General features: G+C 49.6%; 10 protein-coding genes across 10 annotated transcripts; 6 read left to right on the plus strand and 4 right to left on the minus strand.

Annotated features, from left to right (window-relative positions):
- The first annotated feature begins 1,001 nt into the window (after nucleotides 1-1,001).
- FOBCDRAFT_38067 (uncharacterized protein) lies at nucleotides 1,002-1,947 on the plus strand. The gene is made up of 2 exons (XM_031184977.3): nucleotides 1,002-1,293; nucleotides 1,366-1,947. The coding sequence occupies exons 1-2, from the start codon at nucleotides 1,013-1,015 to the stop codon at nucleotides 1,886-1,888; spliced, it is 804 nt and encodes a 267-aa protein (XP_031040619.2). The 5' UTR covers nucleotides 1,002-1,012; the 3' UTR covers nucleotides 1,889-1,947.
- Nucleotides 1,948-1,993: 46 nt separating this feature from the next.
- Nucleotides 1,994-4,549, minus strand: FOBCDRAFT_38071 (WD40-repeat-containing domain protein). Its single transcript, XM_059612173.1, has 4 exons — nucleotides 4,297-4,549; nucleotides 4,153-4,234; nucleotides 3,143-4,094; nucleotides 1,994-3,092 (listed from the first exon to the last, which is right to left on the minus strand). Exons 1-4 carry the CDS (start codon nucleotides 4,442-4,444, stop codon nucleotides 2,397-2,399), a joined length of 1,878 nt encoding a protein of 625 aa, XP_059464984.1. The 5' UTR covers nucleotides 4,445-4,549; the 3' UTR covers nucleotides 1,994-2,396.
- A 3,315-nt stretch (nucleotides 4,550-7,864) lies between these two features.
- Nucleotides 7,865-9,271, plus strand: FOBCDRAFT_38080 (uncharacterized protein). The gene is made up of 2 exons (XM_031184986.3): nucleotides 7,865-8,335; nucleotides 8,381-9,271. The coding sequence occupies exons 1-2, from the start codon at nucleotides 8,079-8,081 to the stop codon at nucleotides 9,165-9,167; spliced, it is 1,044 nt and encodes a 347-aa protein (XP_031040628.1). The 5' UTR covers nucleotides 7,865-8,078; the 3' UTR covers nucleotides 9,168-9,271.
- Nucleotides 9,272-9,720: 449 nt separating this feature from the next.
- Nucleotides 9,721-10,382, minus strand: FOBCDRAFT_38082 (uncharacterized protein). The gene has a single exon (XM_059612174.1). It carries the CDS (start codon nucleotides 10,276-10,278, stop codon nucleotides 9,886-9,888), a length of 393 nt encoding a protein of 130 aa, XP_059464985.1. The 5' UTR covers nucleotides 10,279-10,382; the 3' UTR covers nucleotides 9,721-9,885.
- A 661-nt stretch (nucleotides 10,383-11,043) lies between these two features.
- On the plus strand, nucleotides 11,044-12,162 carry FOBCDRAFT_224416 (ribosomal L28e protein family-domain-containing protein). The gene is made up of 5 exons (XM_031184988.3): nucleotides 11,044-11,182; nucleotides 11,294-11,388; nucleotides 11,472-11,495; nucleotides 11,570-11,691; nucleotides 11,776-12,162. The coding sequence occupies exons 1-5, from the start codon at nucleotides 11,125-11,127 to the stop codon at nucleotides 11,954-11,956; spliced, it is 480 nt and encodes a 159-aa protein (XP_031040630.1). The 5' UTR covers nucleotides 11,044-11,124; the 3' UTR covers nucleotides 11,957-12,162.
- A 2,555-nt stretch (nucleotides 12,163-14,717) lies between these two features.
- Nucleotides 14,718-16,206, plus strand: FOBCDRAFT_240339 (lactate/malate dehydrogenase; the record flags this gene model as incomplete). The annotated part of the gene is made up of 7 exons (XM_031184991.2): nucleotides 14,718-14,730; nucleotides 14,852-14,883; nucleotides 14,947-15,057; nucleotides 15,141-15,228; nucleotides 15,336-15,798; nucleotides 15,853-16,012; nucleotides 16,066-16,206. 7 exons carry the CDS (start codon nucleotides 14,718-14,720, stop codon nucleotides 16,204-16,206), a joined length of 1,008 nt encoding a protein of 335 aa, XP_031040633.2.
- Nucleotides 16,207-16,412: 206 nt separating this feature from the next.
- Nucleotides 16,413-17,538, minus strand: FOBCDRAFT_38103 (transport protein particle component). Its single transcript, XM_031184999.3, has 4 exons — nucleotides 17,097-17,538; nucleotides 16,926-17,043; nucleotides 16,783-16,872; nucleotides 16,413-16,714 (listed from the first exon to the last, which is right to left on the minus strand). Exons 1-4 carry the CDS (start codon nucleotides 17,411-17,413, stop codon nucleotides 16,583-16,585), a joined length of 657 nt encoding a protein of 218 aa, XP_031040641.1. The 5' UTR covers nucleotides 17,414-17,538; the 3' UTR covers nucleotides 16,413-16,582.
- Nucleotides 17,539-17,719: 181 nt separating this feature from the next.
- On the plus strand, nucleotides 17,720-20,571 carry FOBCDRAFT_162140 (bifunctional aminoimidazole ribotide synthase/glycinamide ribotide synthase). Its single transcript, XM_031185001.3, has 2 exons — nucleotides 17,720-17,822; nucleotides 17,881-20,571. The coding sequence occupies exon 2, from the start codon at nucleotides 17,989-17,991 to the stop codon at nucleotides 20,380-20,382; it is 2,394 nt and encodes a 797-aa protein (XP_031040643.2). The 5' UTR covers nucleotides 17,720-17,822; nucleotides 17,881-17,988; the 3' UTR covers nucleotides 20,383-20,571.
- A 136-nt stretch (nucleotides 20,572-20,707) lies between these two features.
- On the minus strand, nucleotides 20,708-23,494 carry FOBCDRAFT_224428 (PINIT domain-containing protein). Its single transcript, XM_031185003.3, has 6 exons — nucleotides 22,836-23,494; nucleotides 22,380-22,685; nucleotides 22,010-22,317; nucleotides 21,852-21,957; nucleotides 21,573-21,798; nucleotides 20,708-21,518 (listed from the first exon to the last, which is right to left on the minus strand). Exons 1-6 carry the CDS (start codon nucleotides 23,032-23,034, stop codon nucleotides 21,059-21,061), a joined length of 1,605 nt encoding a protein of 534 aa, XP_031040645.3. The 5' UTR covers nucleotides 23,035-23,494; the 3' UTR covers nucleotides 20,708-21,058.
- Nucleotides 23,495-23,627: 133 nt separating this feature from the next.
- Nucleotides 23,628-24,275, plus strand: FOBCDRAFT_224431 (uncharacterized protein). The gene is made up of 3 exons (XM_059609655.1): nucleotides 23,628-23,850; nucleotides 23,902-23,961; nucleotides 24,013-24,275. The coding sequence occupies exons 1-3, from the start codon at nucleotides 23,688-23,690 to the stop codon at nucleotides 24,147-24,149; spliced, it is 360 nt and encodes a 119-aa protein (XP_059467244.1). The 5' UTR covers nucleotides 23,628-23,687; the 3' UTR covers nucleotides 24,150-24,275.
- Nucleotides 24,276-24,351: the final 76 nt, after the last annotated feature.

A 24,351-nucleotide genomic window follows, 5' to 3' on the forward strand; every position in this document is an offset into this window, starting at 1 on the left:
TCCCAAGCGTACAGGCGACAAGCGACCAATGACTGACAAGAATGAGCAACGTCAACACCAAAGGAATCCAAAGGAATGTCTCGCCGTTTCGTAGGACAACAACGTTCAAAGTCTCACTCATGAGCTATCATGACTGACAACTAATGGAATGGCCTAGCCACTAACTTAGCAGCTGGGGTTGGCGGTTGTACCCGCTTGAGTGCAGTCGCAGAGACATCGTCGTTGCACTGAACCCCACCTGTAATTCAACTTCTGTGCAGCTCTAACAGGCTTGACGGGATATGGCTTCGTTTTGGGTATGGGGTGGTGGACGCTTGACGCTCGATGGTGGAGAAATGGGCTAGGGGCTCACGAGACCAGATTCAAGGTAATAACTAATATGTAAGAGACTGTCTGCAAGTCGTTGTTTTGCGGGCGCAGGTGTTGACATGTAATGTAAGGTCATGTCATATTTTGCTGATTGTCGATGTTATTTGAAAGAGGGATAAAGACACAGCATCAATCTTGTTCTGATGTTACATTACGTCCATGCATTGGCAATGCAAACCACAGCAGGAACCAGGTTGAATGCACCTCCCATACACCTAACCCATCAACTGACCTCACCTCACCTTATTCCAACCTACAGCATGCATAACCGACGAGCAACTTCATTTACAGGGCAACAAAACTATGCGCAAGAATAGGATTGATATTCAACCTTGTACAACTGAGAAATGACATCTTTTTAGACTTTTTTTTGCAGAAATCATAATTCGAACGCCGATCAAATCACTACCTACCTATTTATTCCGCGGTGCTGCCTTAGTGAACTCAGATCTTTCTTATCTTATCGCAACTAAAAGTTGCTCCAACCTCTAACTTCATCCATCCATCTCTATAACAAATTCAACGTCACTCTCCATAAGATACTCGAAATCATATTAGTGAATCTTTCGGCCGAACCTCGGACTTACGCAATCTCTCTACTAGATCTATTATCAATAATGCTCACACATCATCTACCTCCATCATGACAACTCCTCCCGATGCCGCCCTCTTAGCCACAACCAGCGACTCCCTTGCGCCTCTCATCCCCATCCTCAATGGTTTCGCCCATCGTCACAAGAACCAGCATTCTTCGTCGCACTGGTGGTCCTCCTTCTCTGTGCTGCGCCGCGCAGTCCGTAACCTCGTCAACGACCTAAACTCACGGCCTAAGAAGGTCAAATCTGGCGGTGTCAAGCGTGATGTCTATCCTGCCCTTGCGCGCGCAAAATGGATGATGCGCCATGTCGTCCCTGGCGCCTTTGTGTAGGTCAACGACTTGTTAGCAAGCCTTTCAACGTTGAAGATAGCTAATCGCATGTTTTATTCTACGCACAGTACTTTCTCACAACTTGCAGCTGATAACCAGCATGCGCCTCTCGGACTGCTCCTCCTCTCGGTCCTTGCTCGAACCAGCACTCTACTCTCCCAACTCGTCCCTGACCACGACCACAACCCTCCAATCTCGACTAGTACAGAACCAATGCCTTCGGAGCTAAGCAAACATCAGACTTCAGATTTAAGAACGGACGACGCACCTAATGCTGGAGTGGACATGGGCGTAGCCATTTCGCGTGATGAGCTTCTGTCAACTCAGAAGAAAACGAAGCCAGTACCGAAAGCAGACTCCCGCTCGAAAGACCTCAAGCTGAAGGAATATGAGACGAAAACGACACATACAGACACCAAGAAGATTTCGTCCAAAAGTGACACCATGGACAAACCAAAAAAGAAAACGAAGAACAGTGATGAATTGTCTAGTCTCTTCGGCTCTCTTTCATCGAAAAATGGCACTACAGATAAGCCGAAAAAGAAAAAGAAGAAAGGCGACGCATTTTCCAGCCTCTTCGACTCTCTATGACGATGTTATGCCATTCAATATACGTACACAATTCGAGTTAGATACAGCTTCGAATACATATCATGAACAACAACCATGTCAGCAACCACTACAGATACTGCAAACTGTTTCAAGGACTGGTGATTTTCATTATAACACACTGCAAAATTAGAAACAAAAAAGTTGCAAACGAGCAGATATAGCCCACTCTACGTTCATCCTGCTCTCCAAATTCCCCGTATCCCTGTGCGCCTCTTTGGAAGATCATGCTTCGCGCCGTAAGTTGAGCGTATGGAGCTTGATTCCTGTATCCGATATCCAAGTAACAAGAATTTCTGTCGCTCACTCTGTTTAGCCACCACGTGAAAAGCAGAATGCTTCCCCTCAAAGATATCCGTCCCAGTACAACCACCGCCGCCAAGCACATCACTTTTTCTCCGTCGTGTATCAGTTCGCCCTTGTTCGTAACCATGTCATTCTCTAGACACAGCATCTAAAAAGCAACCCATTGAGCCGGTTCCTTGTTTAGTCAGGAATAGGGACGGTAAGACCAGATACGAGCCTTCATGTCGCCAGAGCCAGTGGCAAAGTATCTTCCTTGTGGACTAGGTGCGACGCTGATGACGGAGTTCTTATGTCCCTGCAGCATGAGTTGCGTCGTACCCGTTCTAGGGTCCCAAAACTGGACACCCCGGTCCTTGGAGCCAGAGAGTACCCAGTTGGCCTCGGGGGTGAGAGCAACTGACAAGACAAAATCACGGTGGCCCTCGAATGTCTTGACACACTTGCCACCCTTGGGGCCAGGCTGGTTTCCTTGACGAGGAGCGCTGAGCTCCCACATCTTGATAGTCCTATCGAGACTGCCAGAAACTAGGTCCTTGCCGCTGGGCGAGAAGGCAACCGAGTAAACACTGTCCTTGTGACCATCAGGTCCTTCCAAACGCTCGACAAGGAAGCCGGAATGGATGTCCCATACACGTACACTCTTGTCGAGCGAGCCTGCAGCTACGAATTGGGTATCGGGAGAGATGGCGACAGTCGTGACGCCATCCTCTATTGTCAGAGTGAGAGTGTTTGTGCCTTGCTCAATATCCCACAGGCGTACAGTTCGATCACCACTGCCCGAGGCAATTGTTCGACCATCACGAGCAAAGTCGAGCGAGTAAATATCTTGCTCGTGACCAGAGAAGTGATTTCGAATGGTTCGAGTTTGGATATCCCATACCTAACCAGTATTAGTAGGTTAAACATTTTTACGTTTCTGACACAACTTACTCGAATCAACTTGTCTTCAGCACCAGTAGCCAGGTAGCGACCATCGGGACTAAAGCAGACACTGCGAATATAGAGATCGGCGCTCATATCAGAGGCATTATGGTCCTCGAGCACGCAAACCTTTTCACCAGTTTGAACATCAAAGATCTGGGCAGATCGATTGCAACCAGTTGCAACATATTTGCCATCATGACTGAACCTGACGCAGCATACGACACTTTCGTGGTTGAGAGAGTGGACGAGGTCCACATCGAGAACACGCTGGACTTGAGGGTTGAAAATCGCATACCAATCCTGCCCAGTCTTCTTGTTGTGAGGGGCCACAGAGTCAACTTCAAGGTCTCCAAGAGCGTTGCCAACGGCGGGAGCATGTGGGCCTCCCATTCGGCCGTGTTCGGGGGTCGGATGGCTGACTTGAGGGGAGGCTGCACTTCCAGGGTAAGGCACGGGGGTGTTAACCTGGGGAGTAGCAGGTCCGACGGCACCTGGTGGACGACCGATACCCCTTCTACCGGGGCCGGGAGAGGCGGTGCTCTGGGGCTGGGGGCCCATCCCATTGGAAACGGGGCCCGGAGGATAGTTCTGAGAGTAAGGTGCTTGCTGCGCGTTAGGGTGAGGAGGAGGGACGGGAAGTCCAGGAGGCCCTTGGCCCATTTGGTGTTGAGGTCCCAGCGGCTGCTCCTGAGGAGCATGTCCCTGCTGCGTTTGCTGCTGCTGCTGCGCACCCTGGGGCTGGCCCTGCTGACCCTGCTGCTGGCCTGGCTGAGGAGGAACGAGACCTCCCTGGCTACCGCCAGCCATGATGCCACTAAAAAGACCATTGCCAGGAGCGATAGAAGGGGGCTGCTGAGAGGGCGCTGCATGTTGAGGCGGGCCTGGAATGCCAGGCTGGATGCCTCCCTTTCGAGCAGCCTCGAGTTGGTGTCGTAGAGCACTGATCTCATCTTCATACCTGTGATTCGGGAGGTTAGTTGGGATTCGAAATTACTGGCGCGACAAGATCGGCTTACTTCTGCTTGAGGCTGAGATGAGTTTGCTCCATCTGATACACCTTTTCACGAACCAGTTGCATTTCGCTGACTTGCGCGGCAACTAAAGATACACATGTGTTAGCTGGGGTGAAGGAAATAACGCGATATGAGCTATCGCCGTACGAGTAGTAGACATACTCTGATGCTCGTAGTTTTCCGTCGCGCGCATCTGAGTATCAAACTCGACCCTGATCTGTTCGAGCAACTCGTTCAGCCGAGTGGAATTGCCTTGGGGGCCGCCCCCCATGGCGCGATGCGGATACATCGACATTGCGCAAGGCGGGTCTCAGCGATGAGTAGTTCGAGAACGAGGCCCGTTGAGACGAAAGTCAATTGCGGCGAGGTCGACGATAATGAAATTGTTTATCGCGCTACGCTTCGTGTATTCGGCGTCGTCGATGAGTTGGCGCGCGAGGCTGGGTGCCAAGTCAAGACTGGTTGATCAAGGATGTTGGCGTTGGCTACCGACGCAAGGCAATTAATTACAGACGCGAACCAAGGAACGCGAACTGGACAGATGCCCGATAAAATCGAAGCGTGTGGACGCCCTTGATGAGCAAGGGCCAGCTCAGATAGTCGTAGGATATGATATGCGCCGACGGGTTGGCCAGTTGTCGACGTTTCGGGTAAGATGTGATTAATTGTGATGATGTTTTGATGGAAGAGTAAGAGGGAGAAAAAAAGAGAGGCCTGGCCGAGGAGGAAATGGAAGCGAGTGGTGCTGAAGCAAGAACCCGACCTAAAGCATGGACGTAGTGCATGGGTACCTTAGTAGATATCAGCCTCTAGCGGCTAGCCTCCAAGTGGGTCCCCACCCTCTGAGCCAGGTGGGTGCTAGGCGGTCCGGGGCAATCTGCTGGCTCCGTTTGGGCGGGGCTGCCCTGTTGCTGCATTGGTTGGTTTGCTAGAAATACACCTTGCAACGCCTCAAAGCCTCAACGCCTCCCCTTGAAGTCCCCCTTCTTCTGCTTTCTCATTACAGTTTTTGGTTCTTTCGCCTGACGCTGTGACACCCTTTTTTTTCTTTCTTTTTTTCGACGACAGTCTAAGACGGGTAGTTAGCGCACGCCCTTTTCCCTCGTGCTCCCCTCCCTGTCACAGACCTATCCTTGGCACTTTAAGATGCCACGCTGCAGCAGAACGAACACTACACTACGCCACAGGTCTCAGAGTGTTTATTGGAAGCGGGATCCTCCAGTCTCATGGGAAACTCGATTGCTGTTGAGGACGTGTGAACGGGCGGGCAAGGAGGGGTTTGTTTGGCTTTAATGCACGGATATTACGTGAATTCCTACTTGCACTATGATTGGTATCGTTCTCGGATCTTTGGCCGAGACTACCACCCTTGCCCTGATCATTGGCTTTGCGGATCGTTCATACAGACATTCTCCATCATAAACTGAGTTTATGACAGTGACGCCGGAAAGTTTATCATGGCGCAGATCATACTGTTGCTAAAGGTTCGAGTTTCTGGAGTCGGTGGGAAGTCAGTTATTGTTGACAGCAACAACTGGAGAACCATGCAAGTTGAAATAAGTTTAGCTCTCTCCTCACAACAACCCTTTCCCACCACATGCGAACCCTTAGCTCCAAGATGCTTCCTCCGAGCCAATTGGGTTACGATGAGTGGACTGTACTACTGTGTCTAACATCTGCAGACCTTGCTTGCATCTGTGACAACACAACACAGCACAACTGAACACGACAGAGCCGCGCCACCATGAAGTAAAACGGAAGTGACAGGCAAGTCTCGTCGGATTTGACCAGTTTTATGTGACATTCTGTGCGACGTTTAATGGAAGGTGACTGGTGCCACATGCCTCACCCTCTCGCGAATATGATGTATCGGTAGTCATTGTCAGAAATTATGAGTTGCGAGTGGATGATAGAGAACCATGAGGGGCATCAAGATTCATATTTGAATGTTCATCCGTTCTGCTTCGTCGAGTAACGTCACTATATTCGGGCATTTTCGATTCTGGCCAGAAAAGTTGGTGGGCGACACACGACTCACAACGGCTGAGAAAATGGTGATAAGGCTTGAGTATCTGACTCGGGACAGGTTAAGTATCGCACAGCTGGCCTTTGTCATCATACTCAAACCACCTGCGGGGTGGGTGGGATACCTACTCACAGAAATCCGATATGTTCGCAGTCAATTCATCATACACATATCTTAGATCGTAACATACCAGATTGTCACTCGTGATCTCGGTTATAATTTGTTATCAGTAACAACCTTTCAGCCCGCTCACCTCACGTTTGATTTGATCATAAATCGATTGCCTTCTTTCTAGTTTTCAAAAAGGAAAATCTAAGTTAGGTTCCCCGTCACGCACTTAATCATAGATATAAAAATAAAGTTGCCTAACCGAATACAGATGAAAGTCATTGACATAGAGCAAACTTCTGAGGCAACAGAATTATACGTAGAAGCAGTTCAAAGTTTGGCCCAAAGAATCATGAGCAAAGATATAGGGTAGGGTATCTCATGTAAGGAGCCCAGAAAGCGTGATCCATTGAAACAAGGGCTGTCAAGGCAGTTCAGGAACAGCTATTCCCTCTTATACCCGAAATCCCGTGGGTTAGGGGTCCAAAGTCAGCATCCAATATCAGAAGACGTTAGTTCATATTCGTCCCTGTGTGATATTTCCAGGTTTCCCCGACGTATTCGTTTCCGTATCTCCACGCTGTATGGACGAATCGACAATGCATTGTCGAACCATGATATTGACTTCAAGTATTCAGATGAAAACGAACAAAGTACAATACAGATGATGGATAGAATCGCAATGTGGAATATGACATATTGACTGTAAAATTCCTCTTATTGCAGTGCTATGAGGCCTCAATTCACAGTAAACCATAGAACCATTGCGCAGTGAACATTACACTACATCGATTCACTCAGTATATCATATTTTCGCAATATCAGTACGATCTCGTGGCGTAGTGTTGCGGTGAGGATGTACTTTAGCAACATCCCCTTTTAAGGCTGAATTAACCAAAGCTGAATCGTTCGATATCTCGTCTTCGTGATATCGGAAAATAAATGGTCCTCGATCCAGAGTGGAACATCAATTCCAACTGTAAAGCCAATTGGTTGATAAGCACTCGGGCTCTGAGAAGCCGGAACAGACCACTTCAATCAACACAAGAAACGATATTAACCCTTGTTATTTTTTTTGTGGTTGATGAGGCACTGAAACGTAGCTGAACAGAGCTATTGCTCGCCCGGGCTTGTTCGGAGCTCATCGTGCGATTCTCATTCAAAGACGACCGTTACTGGCTCCGGTACTTGACGAATCCCATCTCGAGCATAGGAATTCTCCAATGAGAGCTGTAGAGGTTTCTGTATTCGTATTTACATTCTTGCGAGAATTCCATGTTTTGAATACCCTTTCACATGCATACAGCGCATCGATTGACTTCAATGGCAAAGACTCCTTCTTGTTCATCTAAGTCACTAGGAGCTCCTCTTCTCGTACGTCCTACATCATAAGATAAATCTAGAAGCTCTCACTTCCAAGCTCCCCAATTGGCTCAATCGAGCTTTAAAGACCCTTTCCAGAACTCCACTTGTCTCTGCATCCCTGACAGAAACAACGGCCCCGCCTCGCAAGCCGCCGATGGACCCTTGTAGTATCAGACAATGTGATTTCCTTTCCCTTGGTCGATTCATTGATAAAGAAGACGAGGCCCCTTCTGTGGATAGGTTTGATTTTCTGGATCATTGCGTCTTGTAGGGGGTCCTCACTGATTCACTGTTCCGTTTGGTTGACTCTTAACCTGAGTTCGTGGTGTTTCTCTTGGTCACTTACACCAGTCTTCGCCCAGTCACTTATAAGTCCGCTCATTTATCTACCCGCGGCTTTATAACTTTGCAACAAACCCAATTGCCGATCATGGACGTCGTCCTCGAGGTCGTCGATACCTTTATCGCCGATTACGCATACTCCTACTTTCACCCAAAGCCTCCAGCTCCTTATGATTTCCCATCGCCCTCAAACTCGACAGATACGTCGGCCAAGGCCTTCTCAACATGGACTTACAAGCCGGCCACTCAATTCATCACGCTTGAGCCAGCAGAGGAGGCATACATGAGCGCTTGGGATCGTGACAACCCTCTTCGACAAGCTCTGACTCTATATCTTATCACTTGGTCAGTCTTCATCTGAGATTCACGGATTTAGCTAACAAGCTTTAGGATCTTTGGGCTTCTCGTCTACTTCATCGTCGCGACACTCTCATACATCTTCATCTTCGACAAGCGAACATTTGACCACCCTCGCTTCATCAAGAACCAAGTCCGCCTTGAAATCATTGCAGCCAACAAGGCCATGCCCGTCATGGCCATCATCACAGCACCCTTCTTCCTCCTTGAAGTGCGCGGATACGGCAAACTCTACGACACCACCGAAGATGGACCCGGGCTCTGGTACAACTTCTTCCAGTTCCCGCTCTTCCTCCTCTTCACCGACTTCTGCATCTACTGGGCTCATCGCTGGCTTCACCACCGCCTGGTCTACAAGTACCTGCACAAGCTTCACCACAAGTGGATCATGCCTACGCCCTTTGCTAGCCATGCTTTCCACCCTCTCGATGGCTTCACCCAGTCATTGCCATACCACATCTTCCCCTTTATCTTCCCGCTCCAGAAGATGGCATATGTGGCGCTCTTCGTATTCGTGAACCTCTGGTCTGTCATGATTCACGATGGCGAGTATCTCACCAACAACCCCGTTGTCAACGGCGCTGCTTGCCACTCTCTCCACCACTCTCGCTTTGAGGTCAATTACGGCCAGTTCTTCACTGGCTTTGACCGCATGGGTGGCACATATCTCATGCCTGAGCAGTGGATGTTCGAGCGTAATATGAAGATGTCAGAGGGCCGATGGAAGAAGGAGATTGAGAAGGTGGATGAGCTTATTGAAGAGATCGAAGGTAAAGACAACCGCACATACGGTTCGTCTAGCACCAAGAAGACCCAATAGATGTGCTTCTGGTCAGCCCAAGTCCATTACCAATTTCTGGCACACGGGATTTGGTCAGTTTATAGCATTAGGACCAAATCTTGGACATGCTCATCAGCAGAACAGGCACTTGCCGCTGAGCGTCAGTAAATGACACTGCCACTTGGCAAGGTTGCCCATCCCCCGGCCTAGCGTCGGACAATTCTTGTATATAGATTTTGACCTTTGTATGGGTATACACTCACTCATGGCGTTTGGCGGAGATCACAATGAGATGATGGATTCATCGATTGCATATTTGGTACTAGCAGATAAGGGAAGTACAATAGCTGACTGGGCAGACAGAGTCTACTCAGTTAATAATCACCATTTCGCATCCCACCTAAACTCCTTGCCTCGCAGATCATAGATGAGTGCAGGCCACTGATATCAAATCCTTTATTGAGCAACCCAACAAACGCTGTCGAAACATAGAGGAAAAAGGAAAACGCATGAAAAACCAGGGAAACCAAAAAGACTTGATAGGTATAGGAAATTGCATCTGGTGTGCCAACGTAAAAAGTGTTTCGCAAGTCAAGCAATCTATCGCTTTGACGTGGTGTAGTTTCTGAATGATGTCGGAAGCATCGAACTTTGTAGAGTAGGAATAGTAATAATAATTGGGGAGTCGAGTTCGGAGTCGAATATCGTCGTAATGGGCTACGTTGCTCGTCGGGTACTTCGCATGTTCACGCAACTCTTATGAGAAACTCACGAACTTCGGATCTCTCGGTAATCCATCAGCGCCAATACCATTGGCCTTGAATCGGTTCTCCATGTAGACCTTCCTCGCCTGGTCAAAGTTCATCCTTCTCTTCTTCATGATAGCGAGAACCTCAGCCTTTGCCGCATCGTCAAGACCAGCGCGCGAATCGCCTGACTCGACATTTCCAGAGAGATCAAATGTATTGCTGGAAAGACCGGCCTCGATATCGCCGGCGAAACTGTTCGGGAGTCGCGAGTAGATGTAGTCTGCGCCAGGGACTCTGGGTCGCAGATGTTGAACGTGGGGGATCCAGTGGGCGCGGGTGAAGAAGAGAACTGTGCCGAGGACGAGGGCGAAGAAGGAGATCGAGTAGAGAAGATACGACATGTTGGGCGAGTTTGTATTGAAGAGAAAGATGGTTGGTAGTGGACGTCGATCGATAAATTTATGTGTAGCGCAACGATACGTTCGGGTACAAAGGAGAGGAACGGCCAACTCGCAGGCGTATAAAAGAGAATAGAATTTCAAAGTTGCATGATAAATAGCCCGTCTCTGGTAAAAGACGGACTATGAAAAGTCGCAAGTGCAGAGTTTATTAATCGTGGTTGATATTTCTCGCCCTCCGCAAAGCAAAGCAAGGTCCGGATTTGAATAAGTGCAAGTGGAAGTCCAGCAATAAAAGTGAAAGACGAGCCTCCTTCCCTTTGTCTCAGGAATGAAAGTGCTGACGTGACTCTGTTTGCGAGGCCTCGGGCTCCCTCTCCCAATCAATTAAGCCACGCGTTTATGGCTTGGCACAGCCGCTACAGGAACAAGGACACGCAAGTTGGTTCTGAAGTAGTTTATTGAGAGATAGAGGCATACCATATGCTGTAATATAGATTTCAATCACTGAACCGAGAAATGTGCTCTTATAATAGGAATGAGCTTTGAATGTCTTATTTTATGACATCAGGGGTCGGTCGTATCAACCATTCGCCTCTCAACTCTGTTCCAATGAACCGACTGACACTCTGGCCCAGTCTTTCGATGCTCCCGTCGGCCCCCTTTGGTCCAGTGAAGTCAGCATGAGTGTCTAGCCCTGTTTGGCATGCTAGGCGAGCCCCATAATTTCTCTACGCACAATTCTCGAGCCGACTTTGGTGAATAGTCTTTGGAACTGGATATCTCGACGACGACAACCTCAAGCTTCACTCTCCCCGGTCAATTTTCACGCCAAAACCTTCATTCACAATGTCTACCGCCCAGGAGCTCTCCAACATTTCCTCGGACCTGATCTGGGAGATCGTCCGTGAGTCTCCCTTCGACAAATTTCTCATCTGATATGATATGAATTTTGGCCTACGATATGCGCCTTGATATTGAAGAAGTCAATTACTGAAACGTTTTTGCGATCGCGCAGGTGACAACAACTGCTTCTCCGCCAAGAGCAAGAAGAACGGCGGTGTTCAGTTCTCCCGAGACCCCCTTAACCTGACCAACAAGACTTCTCGCAAGGTATGATTCTGTTCCCGAGTTTTGATACCCTCTTGGATATTTGAGGGGTCATGGTAGATCGTGTGCGCTAACTCACCTCACAGCACGCTGGTTTCGTCAACGACAAGGTACGACCACAACAGCCCTGATGAAGACGTCTCGACTCGATGAACGTACGATGCTAAACAAACCGAATTAACAGGCCCTCGGTATCTCCTCTGGCGAGAAGGGTGCTATTGTTGTCACCTCCAAGAAGGCTCAGCCCAACAAGCCCGCCCAGAACCTTGTCAAGACCTCTTACAGCGGATCCAAGAGCAACCGCAAGTGAGTAATCGACTACCCATACCGTCGTTGTTATTCGACATGGAGCATTTGTGGAACGGGGCTGACCGTGATTCTTTCGTACAGGACCTACCAGGCTGTTGCCAACCAGGCTGCCAAGAACGGTTACCGTGCTGACCTCCGCTCCGCTGCCGTTGAGCGTGCCTCCGCCCTGAAGAAGTCCAACAAGCCCGTCAAGCCCGAGCCCGAGCAGAAGCTCCGTGGCAACAAGGCCAAGAAGGCCGCCGCCGCCGCTGAGGAGAACTAAGCTGTCTAATACCAAGATAGAAATGTATTGTGAATAAGGCTGGGGCATGAAGCTATGGAGGCAAGCTGCATAGCCCACAACTGATGAAAAGGGATCAGTGTGGGAATAGCACATGAACCGAGGTCTCTGGGTCATTCACTGCCGGAGTTAGTGAGCTCAAAATGAATGAATATCTTGCTGACAATATCGTCGGCAACCCAAAATTTGTGTCTCAGAACAAGAAAGTGTATGTTCGTGATTGTACGATGCAGGTCATGTCAACAACCATTGAGGCTCAACTACTCTTCGATGTACCTTCAGTGACGTAGCACAATAAGAGTCTCGGCCAATAATTAAATGCATGATTGACATGGCCGGTCTGGACAAAGTCTGCACTAACCAGTTCTCTGATCATCGGTGGAGGCTCACGATGTTGTCTGGATGTATAAGTGCGAAGCGGTAGAATTCGGGTCATGACTTCGGTACCACGGGATACCGAGGATCATGCCGAGTGTCAAGGCGCCGAGGATCCTCATGAATGCGATTCAAGACGTCACCGTCCCGGATAAGTTCGGAGCAATATTTTGAACAATAAGATCATATGTCGGAATGTTTTGATGCTCAAGACCTCATGTAGCCACAATCCGGAATTAGTTTTCTTGAGTTAGACGCATGTCAATCTCCAGACGCTGACCGAGGTGAAGGGCATGAAACATGGTTGGTGCAATAGACGCAAGTCATCCACCGAAGTCAGTTTCTGAACGACAAATATCCGGCTGCCATACGATATGAGGCATATCAACATCCGGATGCTGGAGGCTACCATCCACGGAAGTATCGGAAAAATACGAAACTTGTTTGACAAGATATCAATGAAGAATCGTGATGATGTTTCAAATGACTTGGCTCATACTCAAAGTGAGCTAATAACAACCAACCACCAAGGTTGCAGAGATGCATTGCGAAATTTCCAAATTTGGTAACGGGGAGAGATCAGCCGCCCCCTCATCTTGGTGGCTTGAACATCTAGTTTGTTGATATTCCGCAAACAGTGAATTCTTGTAACGAGAGGGCATTGTCCACTTATAAGTTAAAGACCCAGTAAGGGAAGAAACATAGTGAGTAATACACAAGGAGGGGTTTACACGATAGGATTACCAACACTTTCACATGAGCGACTTGTTTGATTGTCCTCGTGGAGCTTGGTTGGGCAATTGAGTTTGGATCTGGTGTGCTCACCGGAGTTGGGTCGGGGTAAAGATCGCACCCAACTCGGGGTTGCGACGGTCAGGCCCGGTGAGTTGTCCAGAGCTGTCGAGTTTAGAGGTGCAGGGGAATATCGGTCCCTTGACAGCCTTCCCCACGGGACGCTGGATGTGAGGGTTCAGGTTCCAGAAGCGAACCAGACTCAGGTCCGCGATCGTTAGCATAGTCTGTCAAGACAAGATTGATCTCTCGTCAATGTTGATTGGTATAAGACCCAATCGAATGTAGCAGGCGATGGGGAATCTGATGCGTGAAGTGGTCAGGGCTTGTCCGTTGCTCCGTTGCTATCGTACGTCGTTCTCCATCAGAATTTATAGTCTATCCGTAGGACCCCAAAAAGAGAAAGGAAAGCAGCACAGGGGCGCTTGCGCACCAGTCTCAGCGCAAGGCTTTGCGCCAAGTATTGCGCCAGGTCTCCGACAACTGGAGCGGATCGCCATTGCGAATCAAAGTGGGCGGGCGAGAGGGGAGAAACATCAATGGGTGAAGGGAAAGAAGAAATCCATGATGGTGGAGGCATGTAAGATACCTAGGTAGTCCGAGATAATATCATGAGTTTAGCAAAAGCCCCTCCCGCAACCATCAAAGTCCTCCGAAACTGTGGGTGCTGTCAGGACAGTAACGTAATTATTCGAAATGCAAACTCGTGATAGATGGTAATATACAATCAAGAGCTGGCGAAAGAGAGGCGAGATGATGATGCCGCTCCTCTTGGTTCGACTGTTCAATAGGCCTGGCAATGGGCAGTGGGTTCTGGACTGTGGATGATGCCCCTCAATTGTCGATGATAGCCATTGACCCTTGCAAGGAGGGGTTTCCTGGAGCGTGCATGGAACTGGAACCCCCCACTAGAGCTCTCATAAAGTTGCACAGCTCTTTTCTGCTGCTTTCCCCGCTCGACATCTGGCACCTAGGCTGTCGCACATGTCTGCGGCAGAAAAGATGGAGGGAAATATAGACGCCTGTGATAATCTCGGACATGTAAATTTGCCAGCCCAGCCCAGCTCCGTGAATCGCCGTAAAGGTTCCCGGTCAGCTCGGAGAGAATAACTCGGGCACTGTAGTAATGTAATAGAGCAGTGCTATGATGCCTTAGCAAGGGGACTATATCCATTAGAATACGTCGGGAGTGTCTCAGCGGCCTGAAGGGTACCCGTATGGAGAGGCGTACCTACTGTATGGAGAGCTGTATCTGGAACTAACTCACCTTAGTAGAGTACGGCAGGTATCGCCGTGGTGGTTGCCGCAGTGTAAGGTACCTTTACCAGTAGCAGCCCAGTCATCGCTTGTTCTCCTCCGTCGTGTCGCATTAACCACCCTCGAGGCTCTTCCTCTACATTACTTATTTGAACCCTCTCCCACTTCTTGACCCTCCTCCCACTCTCCTCATTCTTCCCACATCTTGACTCTTCCATCCAAGCTCTTCATCCATTACCATCTTTTCTCTTTTTTTGCAAAGTCTCAACAGAGCAACCACCCCTCCCTCAATCCCAATATACTTGTAAAATCAGTCAAAATGGTCAAGGCTGGTACGTACGAGCGCCGTCTCACTCACCCCTTCACCTTGATGTCTGCCTATGATATTCGCGCTCTTCACACCTTGAGTTGTCTCTCAGCACTTCTCAGAGCAATAATTGACGTTTTGTATAGTTGTCGCTGGCGCCTCTGGTGGCATTGGTCAGGTACGTTGAAACTTGCTCACTCAAATCTTGAAATTGCACCAACTAACATTGATCGATATACAGCCTCTTTCTCTTCTCCTTAAGACATCCCCTCATATCGACGAGCTCGCTCTTTACGATGTCGTCAACACCCCCGGCGTTGCCACCGATCTCTCCCACATCTCCTCCCGCGCCGTGAGTCGACCCCGGATTTTCCCCAGTCGAACATGCATAATTCCCTTCCACCGAAACACACTATTTGCTCACACCCTCTGCAGAAGACAACTGGCTACCTTCCCGCCAACGATGGCGCTAAGGCTGCTTTCAAGGACGCCGACATTATTGTCATCCCCGCTGGCATTCCCCGTATGTAAAGCTCTTACCCCGGACATCCGGCGTTGGTCCCCGCGTGTCCGACCGACCCCAGAGCCCCTTCCCCAGTTTTTACTCTACTGACCACATCCCCCGTACAGGCAAGCCTGGTATGACTCGTGACGATCTCTTCAACATCAATGCTGGCATTGTGAAGGGTCTCATCGAGGTTGCCGCCGAGGTCGCCCCCAAGGCCTTCATCCTCGTCATCTCCAACCCCGTCAACTCTACCGTCCCTATCGCTGCTGAGGTCCTCAAGGCCAAGGGCGTCTTCAACCCCCAGCGTCTCTTTGGTGTCACCACCCTCGACATCGTCCGTGCCGAGACCTTCGTTGCCGAGATCACTGGCAGGGCTAACCCCCAAGAGCTGACCATCCCCGTCATTGGTGGTCACTCTGGAGAGACCATCGTCCCTCTTTTCAGCAAGGCCTCGCCTGCCGTTCAAATCCCTGAGGACAAGTACGATGCTCTCGTGAACCGCGTCCAGTTCGGCGGTGACGAGGTCGTCAAGGCCAAGGATGGTGCTGGCAGCGCCACTCTGTCAATGGCTTACGCTGGTTTCCGGTCGGTTGCCTGACCACTTCACGTTGCTTCACACAGTGACTAACATGGCTGTAGATTCGCCGAGAAGGTTCTCCGTGCCGTAAAGGGCGAGAAGGGACTCGTCGAGCCTAGCTACGTCTACCTTCCCGGAGTCTCTGGAGGTGGTATCCCTGGAGGCGAGGCCATCGCTAAGGAGACTGGCACCGACTTCTTCTCTGTTCCCATTGAGCTCGGCGTAAGTGGCAGATTGTTTCGTTTCTAGATGGGATATGTGCTAATATTACATAGCCCAACGGTGCCGAGAAGGCCACCAACCCACTGGAGGGCATTACCGAGAAGGAGAAGGCTCTTCTGGCCAAGGCCACCGAGGGCCTCAAGGGCAACATCTCCAAGGGTGTCAGCTTTGTCCACAACCCTCCCCAAAAGTGAATACCCCCTATTTGATATCTTCCCTAATACCCAGTAAGAGGCTTCCAGAGCAGGCAAGGACACTCCTGAGGAGGCCCATAGCTATGGCACTAGACATAGTAATATGAGTCATGAGCACGATTGCTGATGATATGACTTTGCGCAGGCTGTGAAATGTTCCGGGCGATGATTTACGGTCGATGTCTTTATAGCCCCGATATTGATGAATCTTGGGGACTGCTGCAGGTATGATTGGAGTTTTGGTCAAGGATTGGTCTAAACCATGACGAAATTTAGCTCTTGCGCGTTCATGGCACTCGTTGGTCGGATGTTTGGCGTGCTGTGCCTAGGCTTGGTAGAAGGGTATCATGGTATTATAGCTAGACAGACAAATCCTTCAGGGCTTGTTTGGTATGGTTTTAATCTGAAACACGGCACCCGGCAACTCGTTGATTTCAGCTTGGACACTGGTATTGATTCCAAGGGCAGCCAATGCACCCCGTACGACACCGCATGGGAACCATAAGAACTGCGGGGTGTAGCAAGTCAATATAAGAACAGATTATACGAAGAGATCGGGGCTTTTTGGGACCATACCGGTTGTGCGCGAACGATTGCTTGGCCGCCAGCTTCTGTGCTCATGCGCGAGAAGGGTCGGAATAGGTTGTCGGTCAATACGTAGACTCCCTGGCTCAATATTAGCGTAATGATCTCGTACCGCACAGAGAAAGAAAACGGACTCTGTGATTTGTCTTCAGATTGTCAATATTCTTGCCAAACACCAACGTCCAAAGATCTTTGCAGAGGAATTTGATGACGTCGAGTGTGTCGTTGAACCGTGGTCGGTCTCTTGAGAATCTGTTACGATGTAAGTCATGACAGCGTAGAGAACTCCAGACATCGATGCGCACCTCTCTACGAGGCCCTGCCCAACTCTGTACCCCAACATCTCAAGGCGATAGTGCACTGCGTCCATATCCTCTTCCTCGTCCTTCCTTGTCGCGGTACCAGCCATTATTCCGGCTGCGCTGGAGCTTACTGCATGGCTAGTGGAGGCGGTATCTGCGGGTGCGCCATTTGATTCTGATGCGATGGAATCTCGCTCATGAGTTACGCGGTAGGCCATAGGAACGAGCTCAATAAGGAGAAAGTCGAGACAGGAGGAGCTGAGGAAGTTGGCGGATGGATCGCTCGAGTTAAAGGGAGGCATGACGGGTTCGAAAGACATGATGGCCGACTTTGAAGATTTCACTTAAGATCAACTATATCAGAGAATGAGCGGAAGCTATATGTGATCTGGAAAATGAATTCACTATTCGTGCGCGTGGTAAATGAAGGACGTCGTTTGCGTCGAACTCAAAGTGATACGTACTTCTAAGCTCACCGAAGTGCCCTCCTGGTTGGATTGGAGCTTCAAGCTCGCTGAGTCAGCAATGTAGATAACGATAAGCCATAATGAAAGGCTGGAGGGTCCATGCAACGCGGGGCTCAATGGAGGGAAAGAGCGAAGAGCGCGGGGCAGGATGAAAAGTTAGAAAAAGTTTAGTGTAGGTGCAGAGTCAGTTCGATTCTAGTTCAGTCCACCACCAACTTTTGTCTCTTTACAGAGCTGGTTCCTCTCAAAGGAATCAATTAAAGTAAGTGACATTCGAAATTCAAGTGTCTACATGAGATACTGACTATTTGCTCTCTTAGCATCTACAAAGACCTTGAGTCGAGAACCTCTGGACCGATTCTCCCCGCCGAATCTCGGAATCGCATTCGTATCGATTCTTCTCCTCGCACATATTCTCACGAACCGACATGGCGGACCTTCGAATTCTGCTCATCGGCAACGGCGGCCGTGAGCATGCTCTAGCTTGGAAGCTCAGCCAGTCTTCTCGAGTGGAGCAGATCTTTGCTGTCCCCGGTAACGGAGGAACTGCTGGATGCCCCAAGACCTCAAATGTTTCTTCAGTCAAGGCTGAGGATTTCGCTGGTCTTGTCAAGTTTTCTCAGGAGAACGGCGTCAACCTTGTTGTTCCTGGTCCTGAGGCTCCTCTCGTTGACGGTGTTGAGGGATGGTTCCGAAAGGCTGGCATTCCCTGCTTCGGTCCCTCCAAGGAAGCTGCGCGACTTGAGGGCAGCAAGACCTACTCCAAGGATTTCATGAAGAAGTACAATGTTCCTACTGCCGCTTATGAGAACTTCTCCGACTACAACAAGGCCGTTGCATACATCGATAGCGTCGACCATGACGTCGTTATCAAGGCCACTGGTCTTGCTGCTGGAAAGGGTGTTATCCTTCCCCAGACCAAGGAGGAGGCCAAGGCTGCTTTGAAGCAAATTATGGTTGACAAGGAGTTCGGCGACGCTGGCGACGAGGTTGTTATAGAAGAGCTTCTTATTGGTGATGAGCTCAGTGTTCTGACTTTCTGCGACGGCTACGCTATCCGATCTCTGCCTCTCGCTCAGGACCACAAGCGCATCTTCGATGGAGACCAGGGCCCTAACACTGGTGGCATGGGATGCTATGCGCCTACAAACATTGCTACCAAGGAGCTTACTGAGCTCATCGACCGCGAGATTCTCGAGCCCACTATCTCCGGTATGCGACGAGAGCAGCAGCCTTTCCGTGGTGTTCTCTTCACTGGTCTCATGATCACCAGCAAGGGACCTAAGGTCCTTGAGTACAACGTCCGATTCGGTGACCCTGAAACACAAACCGTCCTTCCTCTTCTCTCTGCCGATACTGATTTGGCTGAGATCATGCTTGCTTGTGCCAACGGCTACCTCGACAACTGCAAGCTTACCATTGAGAACAAGTTCAGCGCCACCGTTGTCCTTGCTTCCGGTGGTTACCCCGGTTCTTACCCCAAGGGTAAGGCTATGTCTGTCCAGACGCCTCCCGCTGGCTGCAACATCTTCCACGCTGGTACCACACTCGACAGCACTGGTCTCAAGACTTCTGGTGGTCGTGTCATTGCTATCAATGCTGTTGGCGACTCTCTCCGAGCTGCTGTTGATGCTGCTTATGCCGCTCTTGACAAGAAGGTCATTGAGTTCGAGGGTGCTTTCTACCGAAAGGATATCGCTCACCGAGCTTTTCGCTCAACTGCTCAGACCTCCATGACATATGCCCAGGCTGGTGTCGATATTCAAGCCGGCAACGACTTTGTCGAGAAGATCAAGAAGGCTGTTGCCAGCACCAAGCGACCTGGTGCTGATGCTGAGATTGGTGGCTTTGGTGGCGAGGTTGATCTGTCTCAAGCTGGCTACCCTCAAGCTCCCATTATCGTTGGTGCTATTGACGGTGTTGGCACCAAGCTCATGATTGCCCAGGCAATGAAGAAGCACGACACAGTTGGTATCGATCTGGTTGCCATGAACGTCAACGATCTCGTTGTTCAGGGTGCTACCCCTGTTATGTTCCTCGATTACTACGGCTGCAGCAAGTTGGATCTCTCTACTGCTGCCGACTTCGTTCAGGGCGTTGCTGATGGTTGCCGACAAGCTGGCTGTGCCCTTGTTGGCGGTGAGACTGCTGAGATGCCTGGTATGTACCAGAACGATGACTACGACGCTGCTGGTTGCGCTGTCGGTACCGTTACTGCCGATATCAAGCTTCCTCGCAAGGATGACATGGCTCAAGATGATGTCCTCCTCGGTCTCGGCTCTGCTGGTGTTCACTCCAACGGTTTCTCCCTGGCTCGCCGTATTGTCTCTCGCGCTGGCCTCAGCTACACTGACCCTGCTCCTTGGGACCAGTCCACCAGTGTTGGCGAGTCCCTTCTCACTCCCACGCGAATCTACGTCAAGTCTCTTCTGCCCGTCCTCTCTCACATCAAGGGTCTTGCTCACATCACCGGTGGCGGTCTTGTCGAGAACGTTCCCCGTATGATCCCCGAGTCTCTCGCTGCTGAGATCGAGTTCGGCTCATGGGAGATCCCTCCTGTATTCAAGTGGATGCGCGAGGCTGGCAACGTCGAGCCCATCGAGATGTGCCGCACCTTCAACTCAGGTGTCGGTATGGTCATTGCTGTTGACCCTGCAAAGGCCGACAGCGTGACTCAGGCTCTTACCGATGCCGGTGAGAAGGTGTACCGCATCGGTCGTCTCACCCGCCGTGACCAAGGCGAGGCTTGCTTGATCCACCACGTTGACTCGTGGAAGGCTGAGACCGCGGTGCCTAGCAAGAGAAAGGACATTGGAGCATAATTGGATAAAGCGATAAGAAAAAAGTATGTGTGATTTATGGAGTCAATTGGGTCATGATGGGATAGGAATTTGGTTTAAAATCAGGGCTGAATGTGATGATTTGAGGGCGAGATAGAAGGCATCCTCGAGATGATATTTCTCTTTGAAGCCTATACACATGAATGAAAAATGATTTGTGCGTTTCTGATACTCGCGTTTTCCTGTGAAAATAATTTGCAATTGACCATGTGACTTCATCGTCACAACATTGGTTCACGACATGTACAATCGTCAGACTTTGTATTCTTTTGCTTTCCATGACGTCCCTATTTGGAATGAGAACATGTGGAAGAGGTTACTTGTCTTTCTATTGCATCCTGTTATGTTTGAGACTGGACCCTATCTCGTAAAGTAAGTACCCCCTGAACGACTGATCCCCTTTCTTTTATATACTCCCTTACACCTCGCGAAAAACAACCGTGATAGCAATGCCGGTAATTAGCAGGGGAATCATTTTCCGTCTCCTCCAACGCCGGATCAGAACATGCCAAAGTAAAAGTCATCAACCAACACCCCTAGTACCAAGCAGTTATATAGCCTGCCCCCCTAGGGCACATTTCACTGCCACCATAGACTCTTTTTAAAGAGTCTTACGATTCCGTTTATGTTTCTTGCGTCCCTGAGGACGAGCATCCCCCTAAAGATACCCGAGATCACCTGGCGAGATTGGAGAGTTGCTAGGTAGGTTGCCTGAGTATCCGTTCATCGAGGTGTTTTGCCTTTTGGGGGGCGGAGGCAGATCATCATCATCGTCAGATAGCGTTAGGTCGATGACAGCGGCCATTGGGCGCTTCGCGCTGGTAGATGCTATGCCCCTCGGTCCAGCAGAAGACGACACATCGCGACCTGCTGTTACTGGCGTACTAATGGTCGGTGTAGAGATTTTGGGCGTCTCTAAACGACGGTGGCCAATAGAATTGACCTCTGATATTACTAGATCGTCATCGTCATCATCAAAGGCATTTGCGTACGATGAGTTGCCATTTGTGTGCCCTTGACTGCTGTCGTCAATGCTCTTGAGATGCCATTCACCATTGGGCTCGATGGTCACAGTTTCCTGACTCTTTGGGGTCTTTTCAAGGATGTCTTTGACATATCTGCTAGAGGTTAGAAAAGCAAACCCCTTCAAAATCACTACTTATAAGACTTACGCATCGACAGCCAACTGCTCAAAAGTTGCGGACTTGTTGCAAATGGGACATTGCCATTGAGGGCCTTGTTCTTGCAGCTGAAGATAAGAAGTGGCATCAAAGCATTGCAAGTGTGTGCAGCTCAACCCACGACAAGGGAGTGCTAATCGCATGTATGACAATGGGCATTTGAGAGATAGCACCTGTGAAGTTGCTACCACATCCGGATCTTGTGCTTTGGCGTTGACTAATTGCATGTCAGTGATAGCTCTGGAGTATTGGACCAGTGGCGGCACGTACGTTCTTGCTTTACAGAATCAATCGATATCTTCTTGCCATTGGCAATGCGCTCCGCAAGCTGTTCGACAGATGTTATCTTGCAAACATGTATCACAAGGTAGAAATTCTAGATTCGCTGTCAGACTATGATTGTAACAACGCTTGTCCACAGTGCTCACCTTGGATGTCAGCGCATATGTGAACTCAACGTTGTTGGTGTATTTCGGGCGAAGACGAAGCGCTTTTGTGATGTCAACCGGTCTAGTAGATCCAGGTTTGTTCTTCAAGCCGCGCAAATTGGCCTTGACCTCTCCGCCGTTGACCTTGAGTTCTGACTGGTGAGGAAATGCGACATCTTGCATTCCTGAAGTATCTCCGGCGCAAAAGACCATCACTCGGTACGAAGGGTCGTTAACGCACTTGTGTAAAGCAGGATGATCGTCTAGTCTGATGGGATAGGTTATCGTGTTACGGTGCTGCGACATGACTTGACAGGGGTGTTAGTATAACAAGTCGGACAAGGTACACAGAACGACGCGCAAAACATACCATCGCAGGTCTTTATATCACCAGCAACCGCCTCGATCTGATAAAACGGGCTCGGTTTGAAGGTGAGTGTCACTGACGAGCTGAAGTTAACCACAGAGCGCTGACCATTAGACAGGCTGCTGTGGGTGCTAGGGAACGACATGCTGTGCAACCCGAAAGGTGTTGAGGAAGCATGACCATGTGAAATCGGGAAGTTCGATCGAGAGGGCGAAGATCCGGTCTGAGAGCTCGAGATCGAATTGTGCACACTCTGACGAATCTGCTGCAGGCGCACGGGATCGTTGGCGTTGACGGCTTCTTGGATGACTGGTGGCGAAGCAGGCATGATTAGCTATGACACTGAGGAGTTTGAAGACGTGATTCACGGCCGAATAAGCATGCGAAAGAGATGTGAAGCCATCGCGCAGTGCAGATGAAAACGAGAGTGAATTGTGTACGAGCAGTCCCTAAACTTACGATTATGTATGCGACGCTGTAGCTCAGCCTTGATGCCAGTGCTTTTGACTCCGTTAACCTGACACACAGAAGAGAGTTGACGATTTAACAAGCGGTTGACTTGTCGCGCAAGAGAACTCGCTTCTGATCGAAGATTTGCGTGTGCATTTGTTGAGTGCGAGGGTGAGGCCGTAGCGGACCCAAAACCTGCGGAAGCCATGTCGAGGGTCGTTCCTTCCGTTTATCGGTCGCTAATGTTTGCGTTTTTGGGCCGAGGAAGGTGTCGTTATCGTTATCGAGTGAGATTATGTGTGGAGGAAAGTGCTGCCAGTGTTGGGCGCGAACAGTGGTTGTGGAAGTCGCGCAACGGCATCCAAGGCAGATGCGCAGGCTGATCGGGTGCAGCCTGTATTGGTTGTATCAGAATGAATCAGAAAGAGGTACCGTGAGAAAGAGTGCGAGCGAGTGGCTGAGTGAATGGAAGCGATAAAAGTTACATCTAGAAGACAAATGTACAATCGGATTATATAATGAACCCTCCACTCTGACACTGAATATGAGATTCGATCGACTATCTCAACCACCACGCGTGCTCTAAACTCGTCGTCGTCCTCTCACGCTATGTCATGTTTGCCCAGTCTTTAGAGTGTTGTCGCACAGGAGTCCAAGAAGAGAAGGCGGTCATCCCTGGCACACGCAGGGAGTGGACTAGGATCCAGTGTCTCGATGATCTTTGCTTACTAGCCACACACCGCCACAGTTAAACTCACTACTGCCCCCTCGGTAGCTTGTCCCAACTTTTTTTTTTCTTAGCAGCAGGGGACTTTGATAACGACTTTTACTCAAGCATTGATCTTCAACCATATCGACAAAATGGCAAAGAGCGCACGAGCAAGCACCAGAAAGGCCAACAACAGGCGCCTTGTTAAAAATGTTTTTGGTCCCGCCGAGGCTGCTCGAAATGAGCGTCTCTCTGCTAAGCTCCTTGAGTTGGCCAAGCAGCCCAAGCCTGAGTCTTCAGATGTGAACATGAACAGTGAGTGAGATGGTACAACCTCAAGACGATTAAGCGCTAACATATTCTCAGCACAAGAAGAGGACGCCAACGACGATGCCAAGGAGGATGTTCAAGACAATGAAGTCACATGTGAGTTTGGTCAAAAACGTCTGTCTCGCTCATTTTCACTAACATGTCTAGCAATGGATGTGGACTCAAAGAAGCCTTCAAGTGGTCGCATTGAGAAGAAGCGAGTCGACAAGCGCAAGCAAAAGGCTTCCAAGATTGTCTTCAAGTCTTACGGTGGTCGATCCAAGGGCAAGAAGAAGAGCTCTTAATTGAACTTGGGGTAAAATTGTTTTCTGGTCTTTATTCTGGGGGTTTTTATCCATTCATCGGCGTTTAGCAGCACAATCTAAATCAATCTGAATCTGTGATACCCGAAATTTCCATCTAGATTTGCCCCTCAGCCTTGTGTGGCTCAACATTCAATTTGAGTTGAGCAGCCAATCACACTACTAACTTCAACCACCACCTCTT

This window comes from Fusarium oxysporum, chromosome V, assembly GCF_013085055.1.
Source record: "Fusarium oxysporum Fo47 chromosome V, complete sequence".
In the NCBI taxonomy this organism is placed as follows: domain Eukaryota; kingdom Fungi; phylum Ascomycota; class Sordariomycetes; order Hypocreales; family Nectriaceae; genus Fusarium; species Fusarium oxysporum.